Below are 27,452 nucleotides of genomic sequence, written 5' to 3' on the forward strand. Positions count from 1 at the left end.
AGCCGCCCCCATCCCTCCCCGCAGGGTTGCTGTGGGGAAGTGAGGAAATTAAGTACTTGGGCATATTCCTTGGTTCCCCACAGTATGCTCAGAGAAATTGGGACGGGGTAATTGAGCAAGTGGGAGAAAGATTGAACCGATGGAAAAGGGTTTTACCTCATTTGTCCTTCAAGGGCCGTGTGCTAGTGATCAACAACTTAGTTGCCACAATGTTGTGGCATAGGTTCATCTGCCTGCAACCGCCGGAGGCCCTACTCAAAGCAGTCCAGGGCAAACTGGTGGACTTCTTCTGGGGAGGCTACCACTGGCTACGACCCGATGTGATATGTCGCCCCTCGGCTGAGGGTGGCCACAACCTCGTCGACATCAAAGCCCGCCTAATGGCCTTCCGGCTGCGGTCCATTCAACGTCTCCTCTACATGGAACATCTGCCAGGCCGGCTCCCTGCACGCCTTGTACTGCAGCGAGCGGGTAGGCTCGGGTACGGGTTTGAACTTTTTCAAATGAACCTCCAACATGTCGACATATCGGTTCTCCCTGCTTTTTACCAAAGCCTCTTAAATGCCTGGCAGAGTCTTTCTGTGAGTCGTCAGGCGGACACATATGTAACGAAAATGCTGGCACACGAGCCTTTGTTCTATAACCCTCTCTTTCCCGACATTCCAAAGAGTCGAGATTTTTGCCAACACTTTATAGCAGCTGGTATCGTGAAGGTGCGGCATCTCCGACATGACTCAGGGTATGGTTGGAAATCCGTAAGTGAAATCGCCGACCTGACAGGGATTTGGTCCCATAGGATGATTGCAAAAATTTTGAGGAAAATGATTCAGGTGGGACGGCAACTTGGCCTAACTTGGACTCGAGGTACAGAAGAAGATCTAAATGAGCCGACAGTGCCTAAATTGATTGTTGAACCCATTCAAAACGATTTGCCCCCTGTTAGCGATGGGTCAAAGCTTTTCCAGACAATGGACAGCAAGGGCATCTACAAGATGTGCCTCAAGCTGTTAAATGGGAACCCTTCGTTAAATGGAGTTACCCGATGGAAAGGATTGTTACCCGGAGGACCCCCCTCCGAACCTATCTGGGAAGCCATGTATAGTGAGCCCACATCCAAAAGAACAGGTGATCTCCAGTGGCGTTTGGCCCACTGGATTGTTCCCTCCAACACGTTTATTAGACATTTTCTCCTGTATCTGTTTGTTGTCCCTTCTGTACAGTCAATGAGGACTTGTTTCATGCATTCATAGACTGTATCCGATTATTTCCTTTGTTTCATTGGTTGAATTACATTGCACATGAAATGCATGTTACTTTTTCTTTGAGGAATTTCGTCTTTGGTTTTGCTCCTAAACAGAATCCTGCGTCTAAACTGTTTAGTTTCCTAATAGCAACTGCGAAACTTGCTGTTTATTTGACAAGAAAAGACAAACTATCTGGCAAACCGATAAAGCACTGCAATATTATGTTGTGTTTGAATGCATTAGTCTCAGCAAGATTGAAACTGGAATTTACCCTTTCCAACGAGGCCGGAAATTTTCAAAACTTTGTTGATACTTGGTGTGTTGGTGGGTTTTGTGAGGTTAAAGAAAACGAATTTAGAATACTGTTGTGAGATACTGATTGTTTCTTATTTGATGATCATTGGGTGCTTCTTCTTTTTCTTTTTCTTTTTATTGGCATATTGATTTCATTGCAAAACGTGTATGTTGTTACTTTTATATTTTATATTTTTGTAATAAAAGGACTAAAAAGTCAAAGTCTCTCTCTCTCTCTCTCTCTCTCTCTCTCTCTCTCTCTCTCTCTCTCTCTCGCCCCCTGCTGGCCGTTCGTGTGTTGGGCGTGGCAAGATGGCGGTTATGCAGTTCGGGGAGGTGTGAGTTGCTCTGGCTGTCGAGTGTTCCGGCTGTTTTCCCTTATTATTTCAACCTTTCCCTCGCCCCCACGACCCCCCTGTTGTTCTCATATCATTACTTCATTCGTATTCGTGTTTCCTCCCCTGTGCTCGAACCTTTCCCCTGTATTATCTTTTCCCTCCCTTCCCTTCCTTGAGACGAGAGAGAGACAGAGCGCATGCGGTGGGTGATGGTAAGTGAGTTCGTTGCTTTCCATTGCATCCGCATGTTCTTATCGCTTTGTGTAAAGTGACGAGAACTGTTTTTTGAATTAACTACATTCTCACTTTGCCGTCGCCATACTTATCACGGCCCAGGCCGGCATGACGAGCGTCCGTTCTCGCAGTACTGCGTTCGGATCGTTAAGTAGGAAGCATGGCCTCACATGCGTCCCTCCAGCTCATGTTGCGGTCGAGGCGATTATTATCGCCGTCGGTGAAATTATCGGAGCTGAAAATGTCCTTGCAGCTTCGAGAATGAACAAGAAAGTTGTTGTTTTCGTGTTACAACAAGCAATGGTTGCGAGTGTTGTGGAATCGGGTTTATCCGTCGAGCCCGATATTTTCATCCCAGGTTCACCGTTTGATTCGCCATCAGTAAAAGTTCTGGTTTCCAACATTCTGCCATTTTTGGAGGACGAAAAAGTCGAGCTTGTTCTTCGTAATTTCGGCACAGTCGTGTCCCGCATTTCAATGGTTCCCTTACGGTGCTGTGACGATCGTTATAAACACGTTTATTCCTTCAGACGTCAATTATTTATGATTTTGAACGAAAACCGTCGTGACCTTGACGTTAAATTCACGATAAAGCATGATAACTACAATTATCAAATGTATGCAACAACAGAGGTGTTAACGTGCTATGCCTGTAATCAGCATGGACACCTGCGGAGGGATTGTCCGAATAATCTCCCTGATGCTAATTCAGCGTCCAATCAGAACACCACACCACCTGAAGGACAGGAATTTCTTCCTGTGACTGAAAGACGGGACTCTTCTTCTTCACCTGAGGGACAGGAATCACTTCCTTCGCAAAATGCTCACCCAGGAGGGACGAATGATGCAGATGATGGCTTCACGGTTGTAACCCGGAATAAAGCACAGAAGCGGGCAATTGATACCAAATTAGACAATCAAGTGAAACCCAAGAGGTCTCCTTCCTATGCGCAAGCGGTAAGAACACCTGCCAAACAACCATCTGAACCCATTCCCACGGACTCACCTCTTGAGCAGCCCTGTACTCCTGTTGTGAGTACACATGCAACTGTTACTCCCACTGTGCTTGAAGAACCGGAGATCCTTCGTGGAGTCGATGAGACCCTCTCCCAACCCCCACCATGCACAGATGCCACAGTTAAAATCGATGCACCGGATGTACAAATTGATTGTGATCTGGATGTGGCTGTACCTGCAGAATCTGGACAAATTGCTGATGAAGAACCGCGGGAACTTGTGGTTGACAGCATGGGTTACGAGTCTGATGGAACATCTTCTGTTGCTTCGACCCTAAGTGACACAGGCAGCGATGTTCCTCCTCACAACCTTGAGGTTGATTCCTCAGTATCTCCGGATGCCGTTCACGCCTTCTTACATAAAAGTTTTCGCAAAAAGGGGGTCAAAATTAAAGATCATTTTCTAGTCCTAGAAGATTTCATTCAAGTGGCTCGACTAATGATTTCTAGACCGGATCGGTACAACGTTGCAGACCCTCAACGTCACCGGTTAAGGAAATTTCTAAGTCGTGCTCGGAGCGAACTCAAAGACCATGGCTGATGTCCTGCCGGTGCCCCATCACACTGAAACTACACATTGCCAGCCTTAATATCAACGGTGGTCGCACGTCTCTTCGTAAAGTGCAAGTTAAACAACTAATCGAGTGCAACAAGGTTGACATCTTGTTGTTGCAGGAAACTCATTCTACTGAAGGTTCTTCAGCTGAGTGGGAGTTGTTTCTTAAAGGGCATTGGTTCTTTAGCAATTTATCAAGCCCAATTGCTGGGATAGCCATCTTCTTTCGGCAAACTCTTCCTTTGACTTCGGTTTCCTTTAAAGAAATTGTGAAGGGATATTTAGCTTCGCTGACTTTCTCTGTTGGTCAGCAGCTTTTCACAATAATCAATGTGTACGCACCAAGTACAAATGCTGAAAGATCTTCCTTTTTTGACTGTCTTGACTCGTATCTTGCTGGTGTCCCCCCTGACCACTTTCTATGTCTTGGAGGAGATTTCAATTGCACACTTAACCCCTCCCTTGATAGGAATGGGGCTGAGCCACATGCAGCCAGTACAAGACCTCTCGTTCGCTCAATCTCAAGATTCAAGCTGACAGACATTTGGAGATTGCAACATCCGATGCAGCAACAATTTACTTGGTGTCGCTGCTCTAACAACTTAGTGTCGCTAGCTCGACTTGATAAATTGTACGTTTCTGACCATTTCCTCAACCTCGTCTTAAACATCTCTATTCTCCCATCTGGGTTTTCCGATCACCACATCATCACTATGCATTTTCAATTGCCACTCATAAAGGTGGTGAGCCCTTATTGGAAGTTCAACACAACACTTCTTCAAAACGAATTCTTTGTTGCATCCTTTAGGGCCTTTTGGGCATGTGGAAGTGTAACTCAGCGTAACTTATTAATTGGCACTGGTAACTTATTAATTAACCTGGTAACAAAGCAGATATATTTTACATGCAAACTCTGTGAAAGACGAGTTTGTAAATGAGTCAGGAATGCGCCCGAACATGATAATCTTTTGTCCACCTGGTCACAGCCCCTGGCTGAAGCACCCCCCTATCGTTTGGTAAACGGAACTCACAACAGGAGGGGAGCGAGCTGATACCAGGACTTGGTACATGCATGACCTCGGGGCACCAGCGGAGAGGGGATTAAAATCCAGTTTGTCCATATAACGGGAGCAAACGTGGAAGTCGGGAGTACTTGCTGCGAGGAGCTCTGACCAACGGGAGTGTCGGAGGAACATCAGCCGAACGAGAAGGACCATGGAAAAGAGTTAATCTCAGCCATTGAATAATGCGGTATTATTTGGTAAATGGAATGAAGTGAATAATAAACCAGACCTTTTGTAAACCTGTGTCCGGTCATTGGAGTCCTGTGAGTCCACAGCTTCTAATTCTTCTACAATTTGGAGGCACCGCTGACATCAACTGGACACAAACAAGTCTTTAAAAGGTAAGTTTGTCTTGTTTTTGGTCCAGTATGATTTACGAACTTGGGAATAGTTATGTTGTATATACATGGAGGATTTGGTGTGTGGGACTTGTGATTGTCCATAGGTAAAATCAGGATGGAACGTTTTAAATGATTCTAATTATTCGTGGGCTTGCGAGTATATGTACAGTATACGCTGGGTATTAAAAGCCTTACTCTGGTCTGCAGGCAAGTCGGCTCATGAAGTGCACCATGAAGCGATTTGTTTGTCGGTTCGGTAAGGTCCGTACACGTGTACAATCGTGTACACCCGTTTTAAATAAATAATTTTTTTCAGTTTTCCCGCCATGCCTAAACCTCGTTCGATCAACAAATAAATTCATGACAGACAACCCCCCCTCATGCCGGTCCAGAATTATGATGAAAGATGGCGATTGGGAAAAAAAATTGCATCAAATTTTGTCCAGGTCCATCACTAAGCCTTTGAGACATGCTTCACGGTTGAATAAAAAACCACCGTTTAGAGGCCATTTTTCCCCGCAAAGCGAGGGTTGGCCTTTTCGGGGACCGTGATAGGTGTTGGTTTTTGGTCCCCTTTTTGAAGCAATGTTTTGCGACCGGATGCCCTTCCTGACGCCAGCCCTTTTTGCCGCCTTCAACGACAAACAGGGAAGTTTCACGGTTGAATGAAAGACACTCGTTTACCCACCCGTACACGTATAAAGTACTTCTTTTTTTTTGCACTTGTTCAAAGCACTCGACTTGGAGCCAGCGACTTGCTCGGCGCTCGGCGAGCGACAGGGAACCGGGAAAGGGAATTATAAAAATTGCATACCAACACTCCCTCACTGTCCCTCATTGTCCCTCATGTCCATTCCGGCACCCTGTCTCTTGCTCCCGTTTTTTTCCCTCCCTTTACTTCCCATTGGCGGACGTTTTGCGAGAAGCAAAGCGTTTTGCAGGAAGATAAATAGCATGGGTGAAACAAAACCAGTGCTGTTGTGTTGTTTTTTTGACGAAATTTGCCAGATAAATAGCATGGGTGACACGACGAAATGATTGGATTTTGGTTCAGGTCCGAATCCAGATCCGGCCTATCAGTGGGATACAAAACATAAACTGTTCACCAAGGCGGAGATATAATAATAATAATAATTCTGTATTATTTAGTTCACCAGTTTGTGTGAAACCTCAACCTAAATATAAAAATTGATCTGCTTGGTGTTAGTTTAAGGGCTGTTCCAAATTTATCCTGATTATGAGAGATAATTACAGGAAATGGTGTTTGTGAGTAACAACCACCCTCTGGTCGAGGCTCATAGAAGGGGTGATGCTTACTGATTGGGCACGCTTACAATAGGTGTTAATGGTGGGATGTCAGAGGTTTTGGTGTGGGTTAATGTTCACACTGTTTTGGAAAATAATGCTCGATGCAACATGATCCTAAAAAAAGAACCCAGCCCTACATCGAAAGATCAGGAAGGGAAGGAATGGAAAATTTGTCAAGGTTTGAAATTAATCGGACAAGGGGGTCCCAAGGTATGGTCACCGTACTCGCAAGCCGTTCGCTTAGGCTCTGCGAATGGACCAAACCATTTGATGTAAATAGGAGGGGGGTTCTGTGGTCGTTACTGCCACGTGGTTTCAAAGTTTTTGTTGTTGCTTGCACGTGTGTTTTTTTTTTTGCAAGCACGTACGGGCAAGCGCGTACGTGCGGGCACGCCCTAGTATATATAAATAGAGGTAATATTGAGTTACGGAATTAATTACTTTCAACAATGCAAAGGGTGACAAGATATGAGATTTAATGGGATTTTAATAAGATTTAATGGGATTTTAATAAGATTTTAATGGGATTTTAATAAGATTTTAATGGGATTTTAATGGGATAAATTGGGAACAGATAGAGAGAGACAGACAGAGAGAGAGAGAACATAGAGAGAGACAGACAGACAGACAGAGAGAGAAACACAGAGAGAGACAGAAAGAGAGACAGACAGAGAGAGATAGACAGAGAGAGAAAGAGAGAGAGACATAGAGACAAACAGAGATAAAGATGATAGTCAGACACATAGAGACAGACAGACAGAGAGAGATAGACAGAGTGAGACAAAGTGAGAAAGAGAGACAGACAGAGAGAGAGAGACAGAAAAGAAAGAGAGAGAGACATAGAGACAAACAGAGATAAAGATGATAGTCAGACACATAGAGAGAGACAGACAGACAGACAGAGAGAGAAACACAGAGAGAGACAGAAAGAGAGACAGACAGACAGACAGAGAGAGAGAGAGAGAAAAGAAAGAAAGAGAGACATAGAGACAAACAGAGATAAAGATGATAGTCAGACACATAGAGAGAGACAGACAGAGAGAGATAGACAGAGTGAGACAGAAAGTGAGAAAGAGAGACAGACAGAGAGAGATAGACAGAGAGAGAAAGAGAGAGAGACATAGAGACAAACAGAGATAAAGATGATAGTCAGACACATAGAGAGAGACAGACAGACAGACAGAGAGAGATAGACAGAGAGAGACAGAAAGTGAGAGAGAGACACAGACAGACAGAAAGAGAGACAGAAAAAGAGAGAACATTTTTGGGAACGTTTTTCACATTACTTTCCTGCAACATTGAAATAATGTTGTTGTAAAACGTTTCCACAACGTCGCCACAACGTTTCACTTTCGTTGTTGCAACGTTTTGCTCCAACGTTTTGGGAACATTCAAATGTTGTGTTTTGCTGACGTTTCCACAACGTCGCTACAACGTTTCACTTTCGTTGTTGCAACGTTTTGCTCCAACGTTTTGGGAACATTCAAATGTTGTGTTTTGCTGACGTTTCCACAACGTCGCTACAACGTTTCACTTTCGTTGTTGCAACGTTTTGCTCCAACGTTTTGGGAACATTCAAATGTTGTGTTTTGCTGACGTTTCCACAACGTCGCTACAACGTTTCACTTTCGTTGTTGCAACGTTTTGCTCCAACGTTTTGGGAACATTCAAATGTTGTGTTTTGCTGATGCTAATTACCTGAGGTAATTACAGTAATTACAGTTCCGGTAATTACAGTAATTACAGTAATCATTACAGTAATTGCAGTAATCTTATTACAGTAATTACATTACATTAACTCAGGCACCTGTCGAGTAAGGAAGCTGATATTTGGACATGACACTGACCAAGTGATGTGGCTGTCAAGGAAAATTTTGATTTATTGATTAATCATTTAATAAATTAACTCGTTGATTTATAAATGACTTATTTAATTTAAAGTCCTCAGAGATACATCTTCGGATGAAATACTTGCAGATTGGTTATGCTATGAGCCAATTGATTAAGGAAAATATTTTGTGATGGCCATATTGGCAATTTCGTGGCCATATTCGTGGCAACTCAGTTAGTGCCACTGCACCTTTAAAATGCATCCATGCGTTCATTTTTCGATCGATTGAGTTGAAATTTTGAACAATCGGATCTGGACTGTCGCTGATAACGACTCTAGCACGCACTCGTCCAATCAGGAGGGAGCGGTATGGTCCCCGGATTATCACTGCTCGCAGTTTTAATTAATTTTACTTTTTCTCTTGGTCATATAATTTTGAAGACATGCATGTCATGATAGAGGAAATGTTTGTTCTGTTAAACGGAATAAATGTTGTTTATTTGTGTGGGTGTATTTTTGTGTATTTGGATATATTTTCACGACTAATTCCAGTTATCGTCCTGCAAAATGTCTGCTCGTTCTTTTTCCTTTGAGTCGTAAATTCCTGTTGAACTCTCATTAAAATGCGGAATTGAGTACGCTGTGTGATGATGGAGATCCTTGATGACGAATCAGGAATAGTGAATGAGCAAACAAATATCACGGATGGTACACCGGATAGGGAAAATGTAGATGAAACCCCTTTTGCTCAGGTGCTGTGTAGCGCTGCACAAAGATCCATATGAGCGGGGCCTGGGTGCTGTGTAATTAGTACACAAAGAACCAATTACTAGGGTACTGAATAAACACAAAGATCCATTTTTGGAGCTGGTTCTCCCGGTGCTGTGATTTATTCAAAGAACCAAATCTTGTAAGAATTAAGATATGATTTGTCGACATTATAAATACTTTAATATATGTAACGATTTTTGTAACGATCATCCTGCAAAAGGTCTGCTCGTTCTTTTTCCTTTGAGTCGTAAATTCCTGTTGAATTCTCATTAAAATGCGGAATTAAGTACGCTGTGTGATGATGGAGATCCTTGATGACGAATCAGGAATAGTGAATGAGCAAACAAATATCACGGATGCTGCGGCTAGAGCAGTGGAAGCGATTTTTGAATTGTTCAATGATTATTCGATATTGTTATGACTTATTGTCAATAGGTATACTAAGTGGCCATGAGGTAGCCTGTTGCTATGTACAGTTTTATTCTATTGTTGATTATACCACATAGCTGTGGTGATAAAGGAAATGTTCGTTTTAAATAGATGATTATGATAGGACCATGACTATAAAATCATGATGATTATTATGAATGATATCCATAGGTGGGCGCGATTCGGAAAATTTTAAGTCCGCTTACCGCTTATCCGCTCCGCCAGCCCGTGTAGTCCGATTCGCTTATCCGCTTCAGCGGCCGAAAATCTTAGTCCGCTTACCGCTTATCCGCTTATCCGCTTCGATTCGATTTTTTTAAAGCGCTTCGACGTTTTTAAAGCGATTTTTGACGTTTCTAAAGGGAATTTAATGCTTTTTAAGCCTAAATAGCCATTTCTAACTACTACAAAGACAAACAAAGCTTTTAAGATCAAAAATATACATTTTTATTTAAATAAAATTTATTCAAAATTTATTGAAATAAAGTTTTCCACTCGACTCTACTCTACTCTACAGTTAATTTAAATATAATTTTAATATATGCAAGTAACATTAAAGAAAAATCAATTTGCCCATCCTTTCTTTGACAAGAGAGTCTACTAGTCAACAGACTAGCAGTCTGTTGACTAGTCCTCGTCTTCCTCCTCCACCTCGTGGGCCTTCTTGAGGATTTGGAGGTTGCCCTTCATGAAGACGAGGGCCTCGAAGTTCGGTGCAGCCAGGGCCGACCTCTTAGGCCTGAGGATGTCCGACCCGTAGCTGAACACGCGCTCGACCGAGGCAGAGCTCGGGAGCGGCGTGTTATGCCTGAGAAATAGAGTTACCCAAGCATCAGGGAACTCGAGCGGGAAGAGATTGGGCGAGAGCCCCGGGTTCCCCCTCAGCGGCTTCCTCGACCAGTTGTTGACCTCTTCCCTGATCTTCTCCTCGAGGTTCTCCTCCTGCTGCCCCTCCTCCATGGCGAACAGGTAGTCCGTACTGCTCGAGCCGGGCTGGGGTGCTGGGACTGCTGGTTTGCGTCGCTCGTGTGCCTGTCCCTGGCACTGCCGCTGGGCTGGAGAGTCAGAAATCTCTCCATCTTGACGTTATTGCCGCTCTAGCGTCCAATAAAATATTCAGTTTTCACTTATTATTCACTTAAATAAATATTCACAATTCTAGAGTAACGGCTCAGGCTAACAGCTGATTTGGCGAATCGCGATGCGCTTTAATTTTTCGGTAGTCCGCTTACGCTTATCCGCTTCGGTTTCCGGGGGTTGTTCCGATTCGCTTATCCGCTTCGAAAACGTTAGTCCGCTGCAGCGGATAAGCGGATAAGCGGACTTTCGAAGCGGACCGCCCACCTCTGATGATATCATAGGGTTCAAATGCAGAATGATTGCATGAATTTGGGAAAGAACTTTCAAGCCCTATGGGATAAATTGGGTGGTACAAGCGATGGAGTTTCAAAATTTAGCATGATTGAAGGAATTTTACAGTCTTATTTCAGGAGTTTTACGAAATTTATATTGCCAAGAGATTTTGGATACTATTAAAAGAAAAAAATGATGAGATATTTTTCCCAATGAACTTTAATATCTGCCATCCATTTTGGCTGTCTCACGAATGAAGGATGAGTTGCCTTTAGTGGTTGCAAAGAAAATTTGTGGAGACCAGGCAAAATGGGGAAATATGTCAGATATGACCCTAGGACAGGACGGTGATTCATCAATTGACATGAGATACGAACCCGAGGTGACGACCGATGAAATTCGATCTCAGTCAATGGATGGACCTGTCCTGACATCATTGGGGAAAGGGCTTATACAAGGAGACATCCAAAATGATTAATTTGATTTATTGATGAATATTGATGAATTAATTGAAATTGAATAATTGATTGAATTATTAATTGATTGAATCTAATTGATTGAATTTAATTGAGTAAATTTAACTGAATAAATTGAACTGAATAAATTGAATTGAATATATTGATTGTTTGATTGATGAAAATGCGGTCTCAAGAAATAAGCTTTGATATCTTTGCGAGATATTAACAATGTGGAGACAACCTGGGAAAATTGAGCAAGGTGGTGAGTTTATATACAGATATATATGTGCGGTTACCAGTGTGTGATTTCCCCGTCAACAGAGCGGACACCTGAGGATTCACCCATTTCATACTGACCCTCCGGCTCATCTGCAAATACTGATCTGTGAGATTGGATTGTGCAAAGCCACAGCTGAGGGAGATTTTCTGGAAATCACCGTGTGAACAGGTGGAGAGATCCTTCCTGGAGGTACGAGTGAAGCTTTAGAGGAACCTGGAACAAGCTACAACGCATCCAACGTTACTTTGATAAAAGGTGGAACAAACTCCAGTAGATTTTATTTATAGGACATATAGTACAGGTGTGTACAGGTGCATTCCAAAGCGCAGATCCTAGTAATCTACCTGGTACATTGAGGGAATATTGAGTGGTATTCACATACAGGCAAAATGGGAAATGGAGTCTGCAAGGGCAAACAAGGTCAGCTAGACTTGTCCCAAAGAGGCGCTTGCGTCAACCACATGTATCAGCAATATGGTCCACATTCACTTAAAGATTTGGAATCTTGGCATGAATGGACAAAAGGGAGAAAGAAGGAATTCCCCAAGGATGGCACGTTTGACAGGAACACATTGGAAACACTCAGAGAAGAATTAGAAGCAAGAGACAGACAGAAGTTGAAGGTGGATTGGAAACCATTTTATTACTGGGACATCGAGTCTAGAGACAGGGAGACCAAAACGAAAATGGGGGGTGTGAAGAAAGAAATGAAGCAGATACAACATAAGTTGGAAAAGGTATCCACCCAAATGCCTCTTGAAGTTAGCAATGGAAAGCGATCCCAGTTCAGATTGTACCCAGACGCAAGGTCATATGAGATAAATGAAATAGAAGAGGAAACTCCTCCACCCTATCGGCGAAATAGTGTATATCAGCCACAGGAAGTACAGGTACCTGTACCTCTACCTGCCGAAGGGCCAGTACAGAGTGAAACGATTGGCTCTAGCCGACAGAAGACAGGTGAAAGCAGTGCCCCAGTTGAGGTGACTACCCCAGAGGGTGCAACTGGAGGACAGGAACCGACTCAAAGTGGGCAAGCAATACAACCAGCTGCAACAACTTCAACATACGGCCCATACCACCATACAAGGAGTAAGGGTTCTGTGATGAATGCCAATCTATCCAACGATCAATATGATCTGCCAATGAACATTCAAAACTTGACTCTCCCACAGGGAGGTTTTGAACAATGTGGCGTTATGAATTTCCCGCAACGGCAATTTCCAGGGGCAAATGAGGAACGCCCAGATTTGATGTATAGACCTTGGCAAATACACCAATTGAAGGCATTACAGAGCGATATGCCATCAATCAAAACAGATCCACTTCAATTCGCAGAAGAGCTACGATTGATTGTGGAAACGCAATTGCCGACTATAAGAGACATAGAAATACTCTTAAAGTGGGTAATTCCTAATACCACCACTTTGAAGACATTAATGAGTGAGGCAAACTGGGTACATGCAGTAAATGGAGAATTAGACATACCCACGGAGGCTAAAATGACACAGATAAATAAATTAATAGAGGCCATACAAAAATTGCCGCCCGTGACTGATTGGAATAAAGTGGTTACGTGCAAACAGAAAACAGGAGAGGATGCTAGTGATTATTTAGACAGATTGCGAGATGTTTTTCGACTATATTCGGGAATAGACCGGGCACAAATCGACAATGCCCTAAAACCCCTTTTTATTAATGGTCTGTTGCCGAAATTGAAGAGTGAAGTGGAAAGACAGTGTATTGCTTGGGAAGGCAAGCCGATGCAAGAAATATTGAATTATGCTTTGCATCATCAGCGAATTCAGGCCAGGAACAGTGCTATAAATGCCGAAAAATTGATGCAACTACAGACACAAGCCCTGATGACTACGAACCAACGCAATAGGTTTTCTATGCAACAACGTAACAATGCAACAGACAACAACTATGAATCAGGAGATAACCAGAGGTCAGAATGGCAACCCAAAGACCCAGACATGCAGCCCAGAAAGACAAGTCAACAAGTGGACAGAGCAGGTAACGACAGAAGCCGGTGCTTCAACTGTGAAGAGATGGGACACTGGATAAGGAGATGCCCATATCTGAGCAGAAGACAATTTCGACAGGGAAACCAAGGACAAAGAAACCAAGGACAAAGAAACCAAGATCAAGGGTACCAGTGCTGACCGATACCTCAGCCAATGATTAGGCCTTCATTGCGACAAATCCCAAATGACGATTGGCCTCAACAAATTAGATTACTGGACAAACATGAATAACTGTCGATGATTCTTGGGTCTGAAAAGTTTTCGGAGCAAGAATTATTCATTTTTTCTTTTGCTTGTAAGCAAATTGATAATTAATTGATCAAATGCCGAAATTGGATCTTTTATGTTGGGCACACAATTTTAAATTTACAAAGTTGGAACAATTGCTTTGCAAATTTTAAACCAAGGGACAATGGTCACATGATGATCAGGTGGGAATTTCGGACTATTGTTCCACACGATTGATAAGTCGGTGGTCGACTGACATGTAAATGGGTGTGTAGTCAAATTTGGATAAATTATTGTGGGAACTGAAAGGGTAATTTCAATGTGACATCATAGGGGTTTTCTAAGAATAAGCTTTTGGTCCATTTGTGTATTAGCATTTCTAAAATTGAAGGACAAATTTTATGAAATTGAAATAAAATTGACACCCATCTTGATCTGTAAATAGTTCCAACGCAAACAAATACGCATAATGAATGTGTGTGTGTATTTTTGTGTGCCAGTGTTAGTGTTTTTTTATTGTTTTGTGTATCAATCTTACAAGATTGTTGACACCGACAGTGTGCCTGTCTGGAAATGGATAGTTTTATGTGGATGGGATTGAATATGCAGAGAATCCGTAAAATAAAATAGAAATAAAATTTGATTATGAACATTATCTCTTTTGTCAAGGGAGATGGAATATAAAGATTTGATGTGCTGGGTTATGAGCAGCCATTAATTAAATAGTAAAATTGTGAGTAATTTGGGGATTCCATTTTGATAGAATTTATATGAGAATAATAGCTATTTATGGATATGAGCTTCATAAAAAGAAATGAGGGAGTACAAAATTATCCAAATTTGGGAGAGGTCTTACACTGACTTCCCAGAATACTCTGCTCATGGATTTATATATATATATAAACTTGAATTTTATCAGCATATAAATTGTGCTGCATGTATGGATGTGTATTAGGCATAGATGATATGGGAAAATAGTAAAGAAAATCTTGCTGATTTGAAGTGAGATATTACAAAGACTTATTAGAGCTATTGTTCTTCCTTGCAGCAGTGGGAGAAAATTTAGATCCAACATAATGAATCTATAAATGAATGTGATAGGGATAATATCCTCAATTTGTACTAATTATTTGATTGTGGGTAAAGGAATTAATTAATCGTAGTGGATTGTTAACAAGCAGCCTGAAATGTCCTGAGAGTGTGCATCCATGTAATCAGAAATCCCAGATTTGTTTTTACAAACAACATTTTGGTAGAGATCTTATGTGGACGAATACTTGCTTGGTAGATAAAACGGTACTGCATGTTGGCAGCCACTTCAGTGGCCATTTAGGCCGAACAAATAGGGAAAAACTGTAATTGAATATGTAATTTACAGATGAGTATTTGGGAAGTAAAAAGGGAATTTATTGATTTGGAAGACATTTTTCGAAGGTTTATTAAAGTGTTGCAATATGACATTTGGCAAGGGAAATTATTGGATGGGAAAATTAGATCTGTTTATAAAATGAGTTTGTTGACCCATTGAAGTTAATTCTTTGAATTGTTGTTTAATTAGCATTTTGAGTTCAAATTGGAAATAGTTTGGTAGAGCTTTGGTTAAAACCTTTGGTTGCAGTGTTTTGGAACAAATTGATAAACCGTAGGAGGTTGATAAGAATATAAACAAATATGGACCTAAAATAGAAAGATTGTTATGATGATATGAAAAAATACTGAGATTAAAAGATTAAATCAAGTGATGTTGCAAATGAAACAGTAGAATTAAGATAATGGCATAACGACAATGTTATGAGTTGTGTCAATTACAATATCAGTGAACTCATATCACCACGAGTGACACACTGTTAGGAAAAAGAGGGAAAAGGAAAAAAGTGGAGAGGAATTATGGTAATAATACATTATGTTTAATTTGTTGGTTTGAAAAAAAATTGTTGTTGGGAATTAGGTATTCCCGTTTGTGATTGTAATCATATACAATGCTATTCTTAGTTTAGTAATAAAATACATACCTGATTGAATATTATTTGTGTGACGCATATAAATGAATATAACTTTTTGTGTTAAGGAAAAACAACAAATTGTTGAATGTGAAACTGTCGGAAGATATACATGATTATGCTGATTTCATGGTAAGATGTACCCTATCTGATTCAGTGTGTGTGGAAAGCAGATTCAGATGTGACTGAGCATAAGGATAAGACGAGATCACATTTTGGAGGGATTGCTAACGGAATTGGGAAGAAGTTCGAGAAAGAAAATTTGTGGCTAAAAAAAAAAATGAAGTTAATCGTGGCATACACCCTCTTTCTCAAAGAATGATGAAGGCATTCTCCCGTGTAACTTGGAGATGAATGCTTACCTTCACCAAGGAAATTTATGTGACCATTTGCCTGGATCACACTGCAACATATGAAAGAAAGGCGATCACTTACTCTTGTTCGAAGGCTTCGAACATTCACCACATCAGAAGTTGCAGGACAACGACATGTTACCTGCAACCTCTGTGAAATGCGGGGACATATGTTATTACTTCACCAACGTCCGGGGAACCAGCATGGAGCTGCAAAAAACGGCTGTGCCCTTGTCACAACAGCTGTGCACGATTCTGCTGGTTGCTCCTGGTAAGGACCATGAATGACCTGAACACCATGGTCCCAACATCATTGTGGATGCATCCGGCATCCCTGTTCCACATCTTGCTGGCCAATCAACGTCACACCAATACTTGCTGCCCACTCACAATGAGGGAGGAGGCAAGTCGACTACAACTGGGTGAAGGCCTTGTTCAGGAATTACTATGGTTTACAGCAAAAAGTGGCAAGAATGCTACAAGGAGAGCAGGGTCAGTCTATGACTCCGAAATGTTACCACAACAGCGAAATCCTACACGAAGTAGTGCAGGAGCTATGAAGACATTAGGAGAAAATGTTTCATACCAGGATTCAAACACAAGTGATCAGCCCTTCCTTTCAAACAAAGTCAACATTTGTGTGGAGGCAAACGTTTTTTGCCAGATGGTGCAGATGCTTTATAAAACTTGAAAATGAAGTGAAATTGTTGTATCTTGGTGATGGTGAAGTGTTGTTTTGAAAATATATTTGTGATGCAAATGCAATAGATTGAACGATATGGAAGGAGTCAATGACCAACGAAATGTTTTGTGATTCTTGCAGGATGACGGTGTATGCCCAAGGGAATTTGATTACTTGTAGTGATTGATTATTTACTTATACTTGTAATGATGTTTACTTGTAGTGATTGATTGTTTACTTATATTGATGTTTAGATTAATGGTTAATATAAACAAAAAACAAAAAGATGAGGGAATTGTGGAAGTGTAACTCAGCGTAACTTATTAATTGGCACTGGTAACTTATTAATTAACCTGGTAACAAAGCAGATATATTTTACATGCAAACTCTGTGAAAGACGAGTTTGTAAATGAGTCAGGAATGCGCCCGAACATGATAATCTTTTGTCCACCTGGTCACAGCCCCTGGCTGAAGCACCCCCCTATCGTTTGGTAAACGGAACTCACAACAGGAGGGGAGCGAGCTGATACCAGGACTTGGTACATGCATGACCTCGGGGCACCAGCGGAGAGGGGATTAAAATCCAGTTTGTCCATATAACGGGAGCAAACGTGGAAGTCGGGAGTACTTGCTGCGAGGAGCTCTGACCAACGGGAGTGTCGGAGGAACATCAGCCGAACGAGAAGGACCATGGAAAAGAGTTAATCTCAGCCATTGAATAATGCGGTATTATTTGGTAAATGGAATGAAGTGAATAATAAACCAGACCTTTTGTAAACCTGTGTCCGGTCATTGGAGTCCTGTGAGTCCACAGCTTCTAATTCTTCTACAGGCACATTACATCATGATGGATAAAGAGTTCTCATGTTTACGTCAGTGGTGGGACAACGCTAAAGCTCAAATTAGAGTTTTTTGTCAAAATTTCTCATGACACAGTACTCGGGATCACGATGTAAATATAGATCTGGTGAAGACACAAATTCTTCACTTGCAAAACAAAGTGTCCTCCTCTCGTAATAATGGGCAGCAGCAGATGCTGTATGAAAAGAAAGCCCTGTTAAATGAATTACTGGCCGAACGTGCAAAGGGTGCACTCCTTCGGATGAGAATGACTCATTTGCAACAACTAAATAACCCGAGCAGACTTTTCTTCAAGCTGGAAACTGCCTCAAAAAAACAAAAACAAATATTGTCCTTGCGTTCTGCTGGCGGAAGGATTTTGACTGATCCAAGTGACATTAAACTTACTATTAAGACTTTCTTTTCTCACCTCTACTCCTCCAAGCGCACTTTCTCAAACCATATACATTCATTTACCGCATCCTTGCCTACACTTACTGAGACCCAGAATTCGACTGCTGAAGGCGAAATAACATTGGACGAACTCACTCGTGTTTTAAAGACCTTGCCCACCAGCAGGGCACCTGGCTTAGACGGGTTGCCAGTGGAATTCTGCAGCACCTTTTGGGATTTGCTGGGACCATGTCTATTAATTGTCTTCATAGAAAGCATACAAACTGGTGAACTTCCCTTGAGCTGCAGACGTGCCATCATTTCATTAATCCCTAAAAAGGGAGATCTTCAACTTGTTGAGAACTGGCGCCCGATCTCTCTACTTTGTACCGATTACAAAATCCTGTCTAAGTTACTCGCTAATCGCATAAAGACCTTAATTGGGCACGTTGTATCCCCTGACCAGTCTTATTGTATTCCCGGCAGATCGATATTTGATAATATTTTTTCTGTTCGTGATTTGATTTCGATTTGTCATTGTCAGAATGTTAACACCGGGCTGATCTTTTTAGATCAGGAAAAGGCCTTTGATAGTGTTGACCATTCATATTTACTTGAAGTTTTGAAGGGGTTTGGGTTTGGTTCCTTCTTCATTTATTGTATCACGCTGCTGTATCACAACAACTTTAGTTTGGTGAACATCAACAACAGTTTATGTTCACCTTTTCCTATTCAGCGAGGCATTAGACAAGGCTGCCCTCTTTCCGGGTACCTGTATTCACTTTCCATTGAACCCTTGCTGATTCACTTACGCCACAAACTTTCTGGGTTCTTGGTGACACCTCTTGCTAATCCTGTTAAGGTGCGTGCGTATGCCGACGATTTGTGTGTGATTGTTAACACTCAGTCTGACATTGCTGCCCTCACAAGTGCTCTATGTGAATTCAATTTGGCATCCTCTGCTACTGTCAATTGGAGTAAGAGTAAAGCCTTGTGTCTTGGTCCTTCTGGGTTATTTATCCCACCTTCCCTGCCTAATGCTTTGCAGTGGAGGTATGATGGTGTTAAACATCTCGGTGTGTTTCTTGGAAATGAGACCTTTTCCTTAAAGAACTGGGATCAGATGGTTGATCACATCTCCCATATCCTTAATTGTTGGAAAAGATTGTCCAGCCTACTGTCTTATAGAGGTCGAGTGCTGATAATTAATAACTTGGCTGCTTCCAAACTCTGGCATCGGATGACTGTCTTACAACCGCCCAAATCGCTAGTCATTAACTTGCAGCGTATCCTTGTTAATTTTTTCTGGAACGGCATGCACCGGCTCCGAGCTGATCTTCTAAGTGTCCCCTTGGATAAAGGAGGTCAAGGACTTGTGGACATTACCAGTAAAATACTGGCTTTTCGACTAACCACCTTGCGCCAACTTCTCTACAAGGAAGTCCTGTCTTGGCGGCCCCTGGCTTCTTGCTTGTTGCAGCAAGCGGGTAAGCTCAGGTGTGGCCCCGAGCTCTTTCTACTCGATCTGCAGCGAATAGACATCTCCTTGCTGCCCTCCTTTTATCGAAGTCTCGTGAATGCCGGTCAGTGCCTCCTTCCAGTACGAAACAAGGATACATAAAAATTTTGGAATTTAATGTGTGAACCAGTTTTCTACAACAGCCTATTTTGCCATGATTGCCAAAGTAGGTCCCTAATTCAATCCTTTATCGAATCTGGTTTTTCTCTTGTCAAGGATTTTGTTAATCATACTTATTCTGGATGGCAGACCCCCAACCAGATTTCGGAAGTATGCAACGTTACCTCAGCCCGACTAATTGGACAACTTCTTCGTTCAATTGTTAAAGTGTTCATCTCTTTTAATTTATCATGGCCTCTACTGCATGATGTTCAGAACACAAAAACAATGCACCCTGACTTCCCTGATTTTTGTTTTTCTGGTGCTCCTTCCACAAAGCCTCTACAAGCCTGTGCAAAGGCTACTTTGTACGTGCAATGTCTTAATGTTGTCATCTCTGCTAACCCCAATAGCCCACTGACCACCCACTGGAAAGAGCTTCTACCTGCAGGGGCTCCATCCTCTCCTACCTTGTCGTCGATGTACGCGTTACCTGTGTCTAAACGTGCCGGTGATATACAGTGGAGGCTTGCACACTATTCTTTGCCTTCCAACGCGTTTCTTAAACGACTGAACCTCGTGATATCTGATGACTGCCCTTTTTGCCATCACTCCGAGGACACTTTCCATGCATATGTCGGATGCCAAAGGCTGGCTCCACTTTTTCAACTCCTGAAATATGTCTTCCAGAATTTCGGTTTTTGTTTTTCTTCTTATCTTTTTGTGTACTGCATGCCTGTGTCTAACGAGAATGTCGGTTCTCAAATCGTTAATTTTTTACTTGCCGAGGCGAAACTCGCGATATATATTACGCGGAAGAGTCAGGTCTCTGGGACAAGCTCACCGGAATGCAGTATTTTGTTAGCCTTTAAAGGCCTTGTGTCTGCCCGCCTTAAAATTGAATTTAATTTTTACCGAGAGACTTCTCGGCTTGATCACTTTGTTCAAAAATGGTGCAAAGCTGAAATCCTGTGTAAGGTGGAGGGAGATGAACTTTTTTTGCTGCGCTAATTATAATTCATGTCATGTTTTTCAATTCCTTGATTTAATTATTTTGTTGACTGCTATTGAATTACTTGGTTTGTTGTGCTTTTTTATACTTTTGTAATAAAAGACCTTAAAAGTCGAAGTCTCTCTCTCTCTCTTTCTCTCTCTCTCTCTCTCTCTTTCTCTTTCTCTTTCTCTTTCTCTTTCTCTTTCCCTTTCTCTTTCTCTCTCTCTCTCTCTCTCTCTCTCTCTCTCTCTCTCTCTCTCTCTCTCTCTCTCTCTCCCTCTCTCTCTCTGTCACTCTCTCTCTCTCTCTCTGTCTCTCTGTCTCGCCGCTCTCTCTCTCTCTGTCGCTCTCTCTCTGTCACCCTCTCTCTCTCTCTCACCCTCTCTCTCTCTCTCTCTCTCTCTCTCTCTGTCTCTCTTTGTCTGCCCCCCCTCTCCCATCTCTCTCTCTTCCCCTCCATCTCTATTTCCCTCCACCTCTCTCTCTCTCTCTCTCTCTCTCTCTCTGCCTTCCTTTCCCTCTCTCTGTCCTCCTCTCCCTCCCTTCCCCTTCCCCCTCCCTCTCTCTCTCCTCCTCTCCCTCCCTCTCTCTCTCTTCTCCTCCCTCTCTTTCCTTCTCCCTCTCTCTCTCGTTCCCTTCCCCTCCCCCCCTCTCTCTCTCCTCCTCTCCCTCCCTCTCTCTTTTTTCCTATCTCCTATGAAAATTCATTCTTTCATGCACTTGCTACATTCTCTCTCCTTCTTCTCTTCTTTATTGTCTTCTTTTTCTATCCTCCCCCCGCCGCCCCCCCTCCCCCCTTTCCCTCTCCCTCTTTCATTTTGCACATGCAATAAGTACATATAGCCACTTAGAAAGAAGAAAATTATAACGTACAATGATGAAATATTATTACCTTTATATGCAATAAAGGAGCAAGCGATGGCTTAGACGTATGCAAATTCACCTCTAAGCTGTCTAGTCTGGATTCAAATCCCGACCCAGCTGTAAACTGTCATACCGGTGTTTCACAGGCAGCACGAGACATCAATGTGCGTGTCGTCCCTCGGATGGACGTTAAACTGGGCGTCCCATCTGCCGGTTTTAGTTGATGGACGATAAACATCCCACGGTGTCCTGCACGACGAGTAGGCGAGCTAGTAGGCGAGTACTTTGAACATATTCAAGTTCCTGCCATAACGACTGCTGGGGTGGCAACAGCAAACCACCCAGTATAAATTCCTTGCCAACAAGCCGCTTTGGCAAAACCGACACTGAAACAGAGTATGGTACATCAGAATCTTAATGCAGTAAAGAGCGTTACTTTGTAATGGTGGAAGCCAAAATAATACATGTTGTCAGAATCCAATGTACTGTGGCGGACACAAAAGCCCACTGGCGTGGTGACATCATTCCACGCACCAAGTGGGCGGTGGCCACGCCCGAGGGGTAGGCGTGGCCTCATGATATACACCGGGCGACCAGCCCGGAGCATTTGAGTGTTACAGTGTAGTCTTACAATAAAGACGTTTATATGTTACCGCTTGTCCGCTTCCTCCTTGCTCACAAGCAGCGCGCGTAACGCCGCGCTTTACTGGTGACCCTCGACGTTGGATCTGCCGTAGCGATCCTTCCGAACACGACGCCATTGCAATGGCCAACGACAAGGCAATGGCGATTAAACTTCCCGAATTTTGGGAGGCCCAGGCCGAAGTCTGGTTCGTTCAAGCCGAAGCCCAATTTCAGCTTCGGCGCCTCACCAACGACGACCTGCGCTACTGCCATGTCGTCGCCTCCCTCGGGCCCGGCACGGCCGCTCGAGTTGTGTCCGTCCTTCGCCACCCACCGGACGGCCACAAGTACGAGGCACTCAAGCGGCTACTCCTAGCCACGTTCGGCCTCACGGACGACGCACGGGCCGACCGCCTCCTGGATCTCCCCGAGCTCGGTGAGACGCGCCCGTCGGTCCGAATGGACCATATGCTGTCACTGTTGGGCGACGAAGCCCCCGGTTCGCTATTCCGGGCGCTTTTCCGGCGCCAACTTCCAGCGCAGGTTCGCCTCGCGTTGGCCGGGACCGAGCTAACGGAACCCCGAGCATTGGCCGCCAAGGCGGACAGGTACTTCGCCGCTTCGGACACGCGGGCGAGCGTCGGCGTGGCCGTCACGGCCCTCGACGCTGATGTTCAGCAGCATGTTCCACAGCATCAGCTTCTACAGCGCGCTGATGTTCAGCAGCATGTTCCACAGCATCAGCTTCTACAGCGCGCTGATGTTCAGCAGCATGCTGATACGCACCTCGTGAACGCCGCCACGCCCCGCCCACCGCCGCGGCGAAAACCGCCACCGCGGGGAAACCCGCCAACTCCACCGGCCTGGCGGAGCCAGCCGCGCTCCTCCAGCTCCACCACCTGGTGCTGGTTCCACGCCAAGTTCGGCCACGAAGCTCGGCGGTGTCATCCGCCGTGCTCCTTCAACGGGTCGGGAAACGCCCGGGCCGGCGCTCAATAGTGGCGATGAGCGCCGGCCGTTCGAGCAGCCTGCTGTTCATAACGGACACCTTCTCCGGGCGCCGTTACCTGTGCGACACGGGAGCGCAGGTGAGTGTCATTCCCGCCGGCACGTCAGACAAGCACGCCGCGGGTGGGGGCCCCGCGCTGCTTGCCGCGAACGGGACGCCCATCCGTACATACGGAAAACGCTGCCTCTCTCTGCGGTTTGGAGGGCAGGTTTTCCGATGGACGTTCGTCACCGCCGACGTGCCCATGGCACTGCTTGGCGCGGACTTCCTGTGCGCTAATGGGCTCCTGGTCGACGTCAAGCACAGACGGCTTGTCCAGGCCGAGACGTTCAGCTCGCTCGCTTGTGCGTTGCCCAGCTCAACGAGCGGCTTGCCAAGCGGCTTGCCGAACGATTCGGTTCCGGCCACGTTGGTCTGTATGCTTCCGGCAGCGGACGCATTCACCCGCCTCCTCGCCGGCTTCCCGGCCCTCACGCGGCCCACCTTCTCGGCGGGGGCCATCAAGCACGGGGTGGCCCATCACATCCCCACCGTCGGGCCACCGGTCTACGCCCGGGCACGCCGCCTCGAGCCGACGAAGCTGGCGGTGGCAAAAGCGGCGTTCGCTACCCTGGAGCGACTCGGCATCGTTCGGCGCTCAGAGAGTGCTTGGGCGTCGCCGCTGCACATCGTGCCGAAGCCCGGCGGGGGATGGCGACCGTGCGGGGACTATCGCCGTCTCAATGACGCCACGACTCCCGACCGCTACCCCGTCCCCCACATTCAGGACTTTTCCGCCCGTTTGGCGGGCAGGTCCTTCTTCTCGAAGGTGGACCTCATACGCGGCTACCATCAGGTCCCCGTCAGGCCAGAGGACGTCCCGAAGACGGCGGTCATCACGCCATTCAGACTCTTCGAGTTCCTGCGCATGCCCTTCGGTCTGAAGAATGCGGCTCAGGCGTTCCAGCGACTGATGGACAGCGTCCTGCGCGACTTGGATTTTGTCTACGTCTACCTGGACGATATCCTCGTCGCCAGCGCGTCCCGCGAAGAGCACCTACACCACCTCCGCACGCTCTTCGAACGCCTGGGCCAGCATGGCCTGATTGTGAACCCCGCAAAGTGCCGGTTCGGCGCCGCCACAATCGATTTTCTGGGGCACCGTGTCACCAGGCACGGAGCCGTCCCCCTGCCGGCCAAGGTGGAGGCGGTGAAGGGGTTTCCGCGCCCCCGCACGATCAGAGGGCTGCAGGAGTTCCTGGGCATGGTGAACTTTTACCATCGGTTCCTGCCCCGTATCGCCCAGCTCCTGCGCCCCCTGCACGAAGCTCTCCGAGGTAAGCCGGGCAAAGGCGACGTTACCTGGACCGAGCAGATGGACACGGCGTTCACGGGCGCGAAGCTCGCCTTGGCTAACGCCACCATGCTCGCGCACCCGGCGCCCGATGCACCGATCGCCCTCACCTTCGATGCCTCGGACTACGCGGTGGGCGCGGTGCACGAGCAATGGGTGCGTGGAGCTTGGCAACCGCTGGCGTTCTTTAGCCGGCAGCTTCGCCCGCCCGAACGCCGTTACAGTACCTTCGACCGCGAGTTGCTCGGACTTCACTTGGCGGTCAGGCACTTCCGCCATCTGCTCGAGGGCCGGGCGTTCACTGCCTTCGTCAACCACAAGCCGCTGATCTTCGCGATGGGCAAGGTCACCGAGCCGTGGTCGGCCCGGCAGCAGCGTCACCTCTCGGCCGTGTCCGAGTACACGACGGACATCCAGCACGTCGCGGGGAAGGACAACCCGGTGGCGGATTGCCTTTCCCGGGCCGTCGCCCACGCAGTCCACCTCGGCATCGACTATGCCCGGATGGCAGCGGACCAGGCCGCTGACCCCGACGTCCAGGCCTTGCGGACCGCCGTCACGGGCCTCCGCGTCACCGAGGTGCCGTTCGACGGCGCGGGCGTGGCCCTCTTGTGCGACGTCTCCCTCGGGCGTCCTCGCCCCATCGTGCCCGCGGGCTGGCAGCGCCAGGTGTTTGACGCCATCCACGGCCTGTCCCACCCGGGCGCGAGGGCCTCCCAAAGGCTGATCGCCGACAAGTTCGTCTGGCATGGCCTCCGGAAGGCCGTCCGCGGCTGGGCCAGGACGTGCCTCGCGTGCCAGCGCGCCAAGGTGCACCGGCACACCCAGGCCCCGTTGGCCCCGTTCACGGTGCCGGAACGCCGGTTTGACCACGTCCACGTGGACCTGGTGGGACCTCTGCCCCCCTCGCGGGGTTTCACCTACGTCCTCACCATGGTGGACCGCACCACCCGGTGGCCGGAGGCCGTGCCCTTGGCGTCGACAACGGCGGCCGATGTCGCGCAGGCTTTCATCGCCACCTGGGTCACCCGGTTCGGCGCCCCCTCAGACATCTCATCCGACCGCGGCCCCCAGTTCACCTCGGAGCTCTGGGGGGCGGTTGCGCAGGGGCTCGGGTTCCGGCTGCACCGAACCACGGCCTACCACCCCCAGGCTAACGGCCTGTGTGAGCGATTTCACCGCTCATTGAAGGCCGCGCTCCGGGCCACCCTCCGCGACGGCGGCTGGGTCGACAGGCTCCCCTGGGTCCTGCTGGGCCTCCGGACGGCGCCCAAGGAGGACCTGCGCGCATCCGCGGCGGAGTTGGTCTTCGGGCAACCGCTGCGGGTGCCGGGCGAGTTCCTCCCCGACTCCACAGCACCATGGTCCGCGGCACAGCAGCGCTCCGCTCTGCAAGAGACCGCCCAGAGGTTCGCCCCGGTGCCAACGGTATGCCACGGGCACCCACCGACGCACGTCGCCCCGGAGCTTCGCACGGCGGAGTACGTCTTCGTCCGCCACGATGCCCATCGGACACCACTGCGGCCCCCGTACGACGGGCCTTTCCGCGTGCTGGAGACCGGGGCGAAGCACTTCACCCTGGACATCGGCGGTACTCCTGACCGCGTTTCGGTAGACCGCCTCAAGCCGGCCCACCTCGATGTGGACCATCCACCGCCAGTGGCCCGACCCCCACGTTGGGGCCGCCCTCCTGCGGGCGGACCCCCGGCACCGCCCAGCCCCGCCGCCACGCCGCCCCCCGGTCCTGCACCCATCCCAGGGGCAGCCAGGGGCATCCCACCTGGCATCCCTGCACCCCGGACGCCGCCGATCGCCAGGGGGCGCTTCAGCCGGGTCATTCGTCTGCCCCGCAAACTGGCCCTCCAGGTGTGCGGGAATTCTGGGGGGGCGCGTGTGGCGGACACAAAAGCCCACTGGCGTGGTGACATCATTCCACGCACCAAGTGGGCGGTGGCCACGCCCGAGGGGTAGGCGTGGCCTCATGATATACACCGGGCGACCAGCCCGGAGCATTTGAGTGTTACAGTGCAGTCTTACAATAAAGACGTTTATATGTTACCGCTTGTCCGCTTCCTCCTTGCTCACAAGCAGCGCGCGTAACGCCGCGCTTTAGTACTGTATATAGGTCAGCAGGTTGTAGTGCAAAGTTAACATCGAACAAAGCAAATTAAAATGATTTTGCTGTTTTTGTCATATATACGAGTACGGTACATTCATAAATTAGAGAGATTGATGCAATGGTCCCAAATTGCTCATTATTTATACACCTTCTTGAGCAAATTTTGGTTGTAAATATCCTTTATCAATCAATTATCATAGTTATCATGGTCCAGCAGAAAATTCAGGCCCTTAATGGTATAATCTGATAAGATTCCCCACACATGTGAGAAATGGTGAGCTGTATCCTTACCAGTTGTCCATTCTTCCCTCAAGCTCTGGCAGCAGAAAATGCTCATGGAATTGTAGGATGGATGAAAGGTTAGAGAAAATACCGTTGATGGTCTCTGTTGGGAATGAGCTCTTGCTCTTGGCTTCTTCCATGAGCCTGGAGTAGAATACCTAAATAGACAGGTGAACACAATAAGCATATGCAGATGCTGGAGTTAACAGTAATGAGTCAAAAGTGACTTTTATGTCATACTAGCAGATAACCTGGTTTCACTGGGCTGTTGTAAGGGAATTCGTTTGCAATTGACTGGCATATTTAGGGAGTTTGACAGGAATGTCCTTTGACAGCATAATGGCAGGGGTCCTTGGAAATTCCTCTGGGTCTTTAGGTTATTTTGGGTCTGAAAGGTCTTCGGGATCTAAACGGTCTTTTGGGTCTTTGGGCTCTTTTGGGTTTTTTGGGATATTTTGGGTCTTTAAGGGTCTTTTGGGTACTCCAGGTCTTTTTTGTGGTTTTTGCAGTCTTTGGAGTCCTTGAGGTCTTTTAGGTCTTCTGGGTCTTTTGGGTCCTCGGGGACT

The 27,452-nt window shown here is 46.3% G+C and overlaps 2 protein-coding genes across 2 annotated transcripts in view; one reads left to right on the forward strand and one right to left on the reverse strand.

Moving 5' to 3' along the window:
- LOC144892601 (uncharacterized) overlaps positions 1-27,452 on the forward strand; it is a 1,198,808-nt gene that overhangs the window by 798,833 nt on the left and 372,523 nt on the right. The window lies entirely within an intron of this gene.
- Positions 1-27,452, reverse strand: part of LOC137429748 (FYVE, RhoGEF and PH domain-containing protein 2) — a 104,340-nt gene that overhangs the window by 66,241 nt on the left and 10,647 nt on the right. Inside the window, exon 5 of the mRNA XM_078779819.1 lies at positions 26,896-27,044. Within this exon, the coding sequence (XP_078635945.1) occupies positions 26,896-27,044 (149 nt within the window). The remainder of the gene's footprint in view (positions 1-26,895; positions 27,045-27,452) is intronic.

The sequence above is a fragment of the Myxine glutinosa genome, chromosome 6, assembly GCF_964187855.1.
Source record: "Myxine glutinosa chromosome 6, kmMyxGlut1.1, whole genome shotgun sequence".
NCBI lineage: Eukaryota > Metazoa > Chordata > Myxini > Myxiniformes > Myxinidae > Myxine > Myxine glutinosa.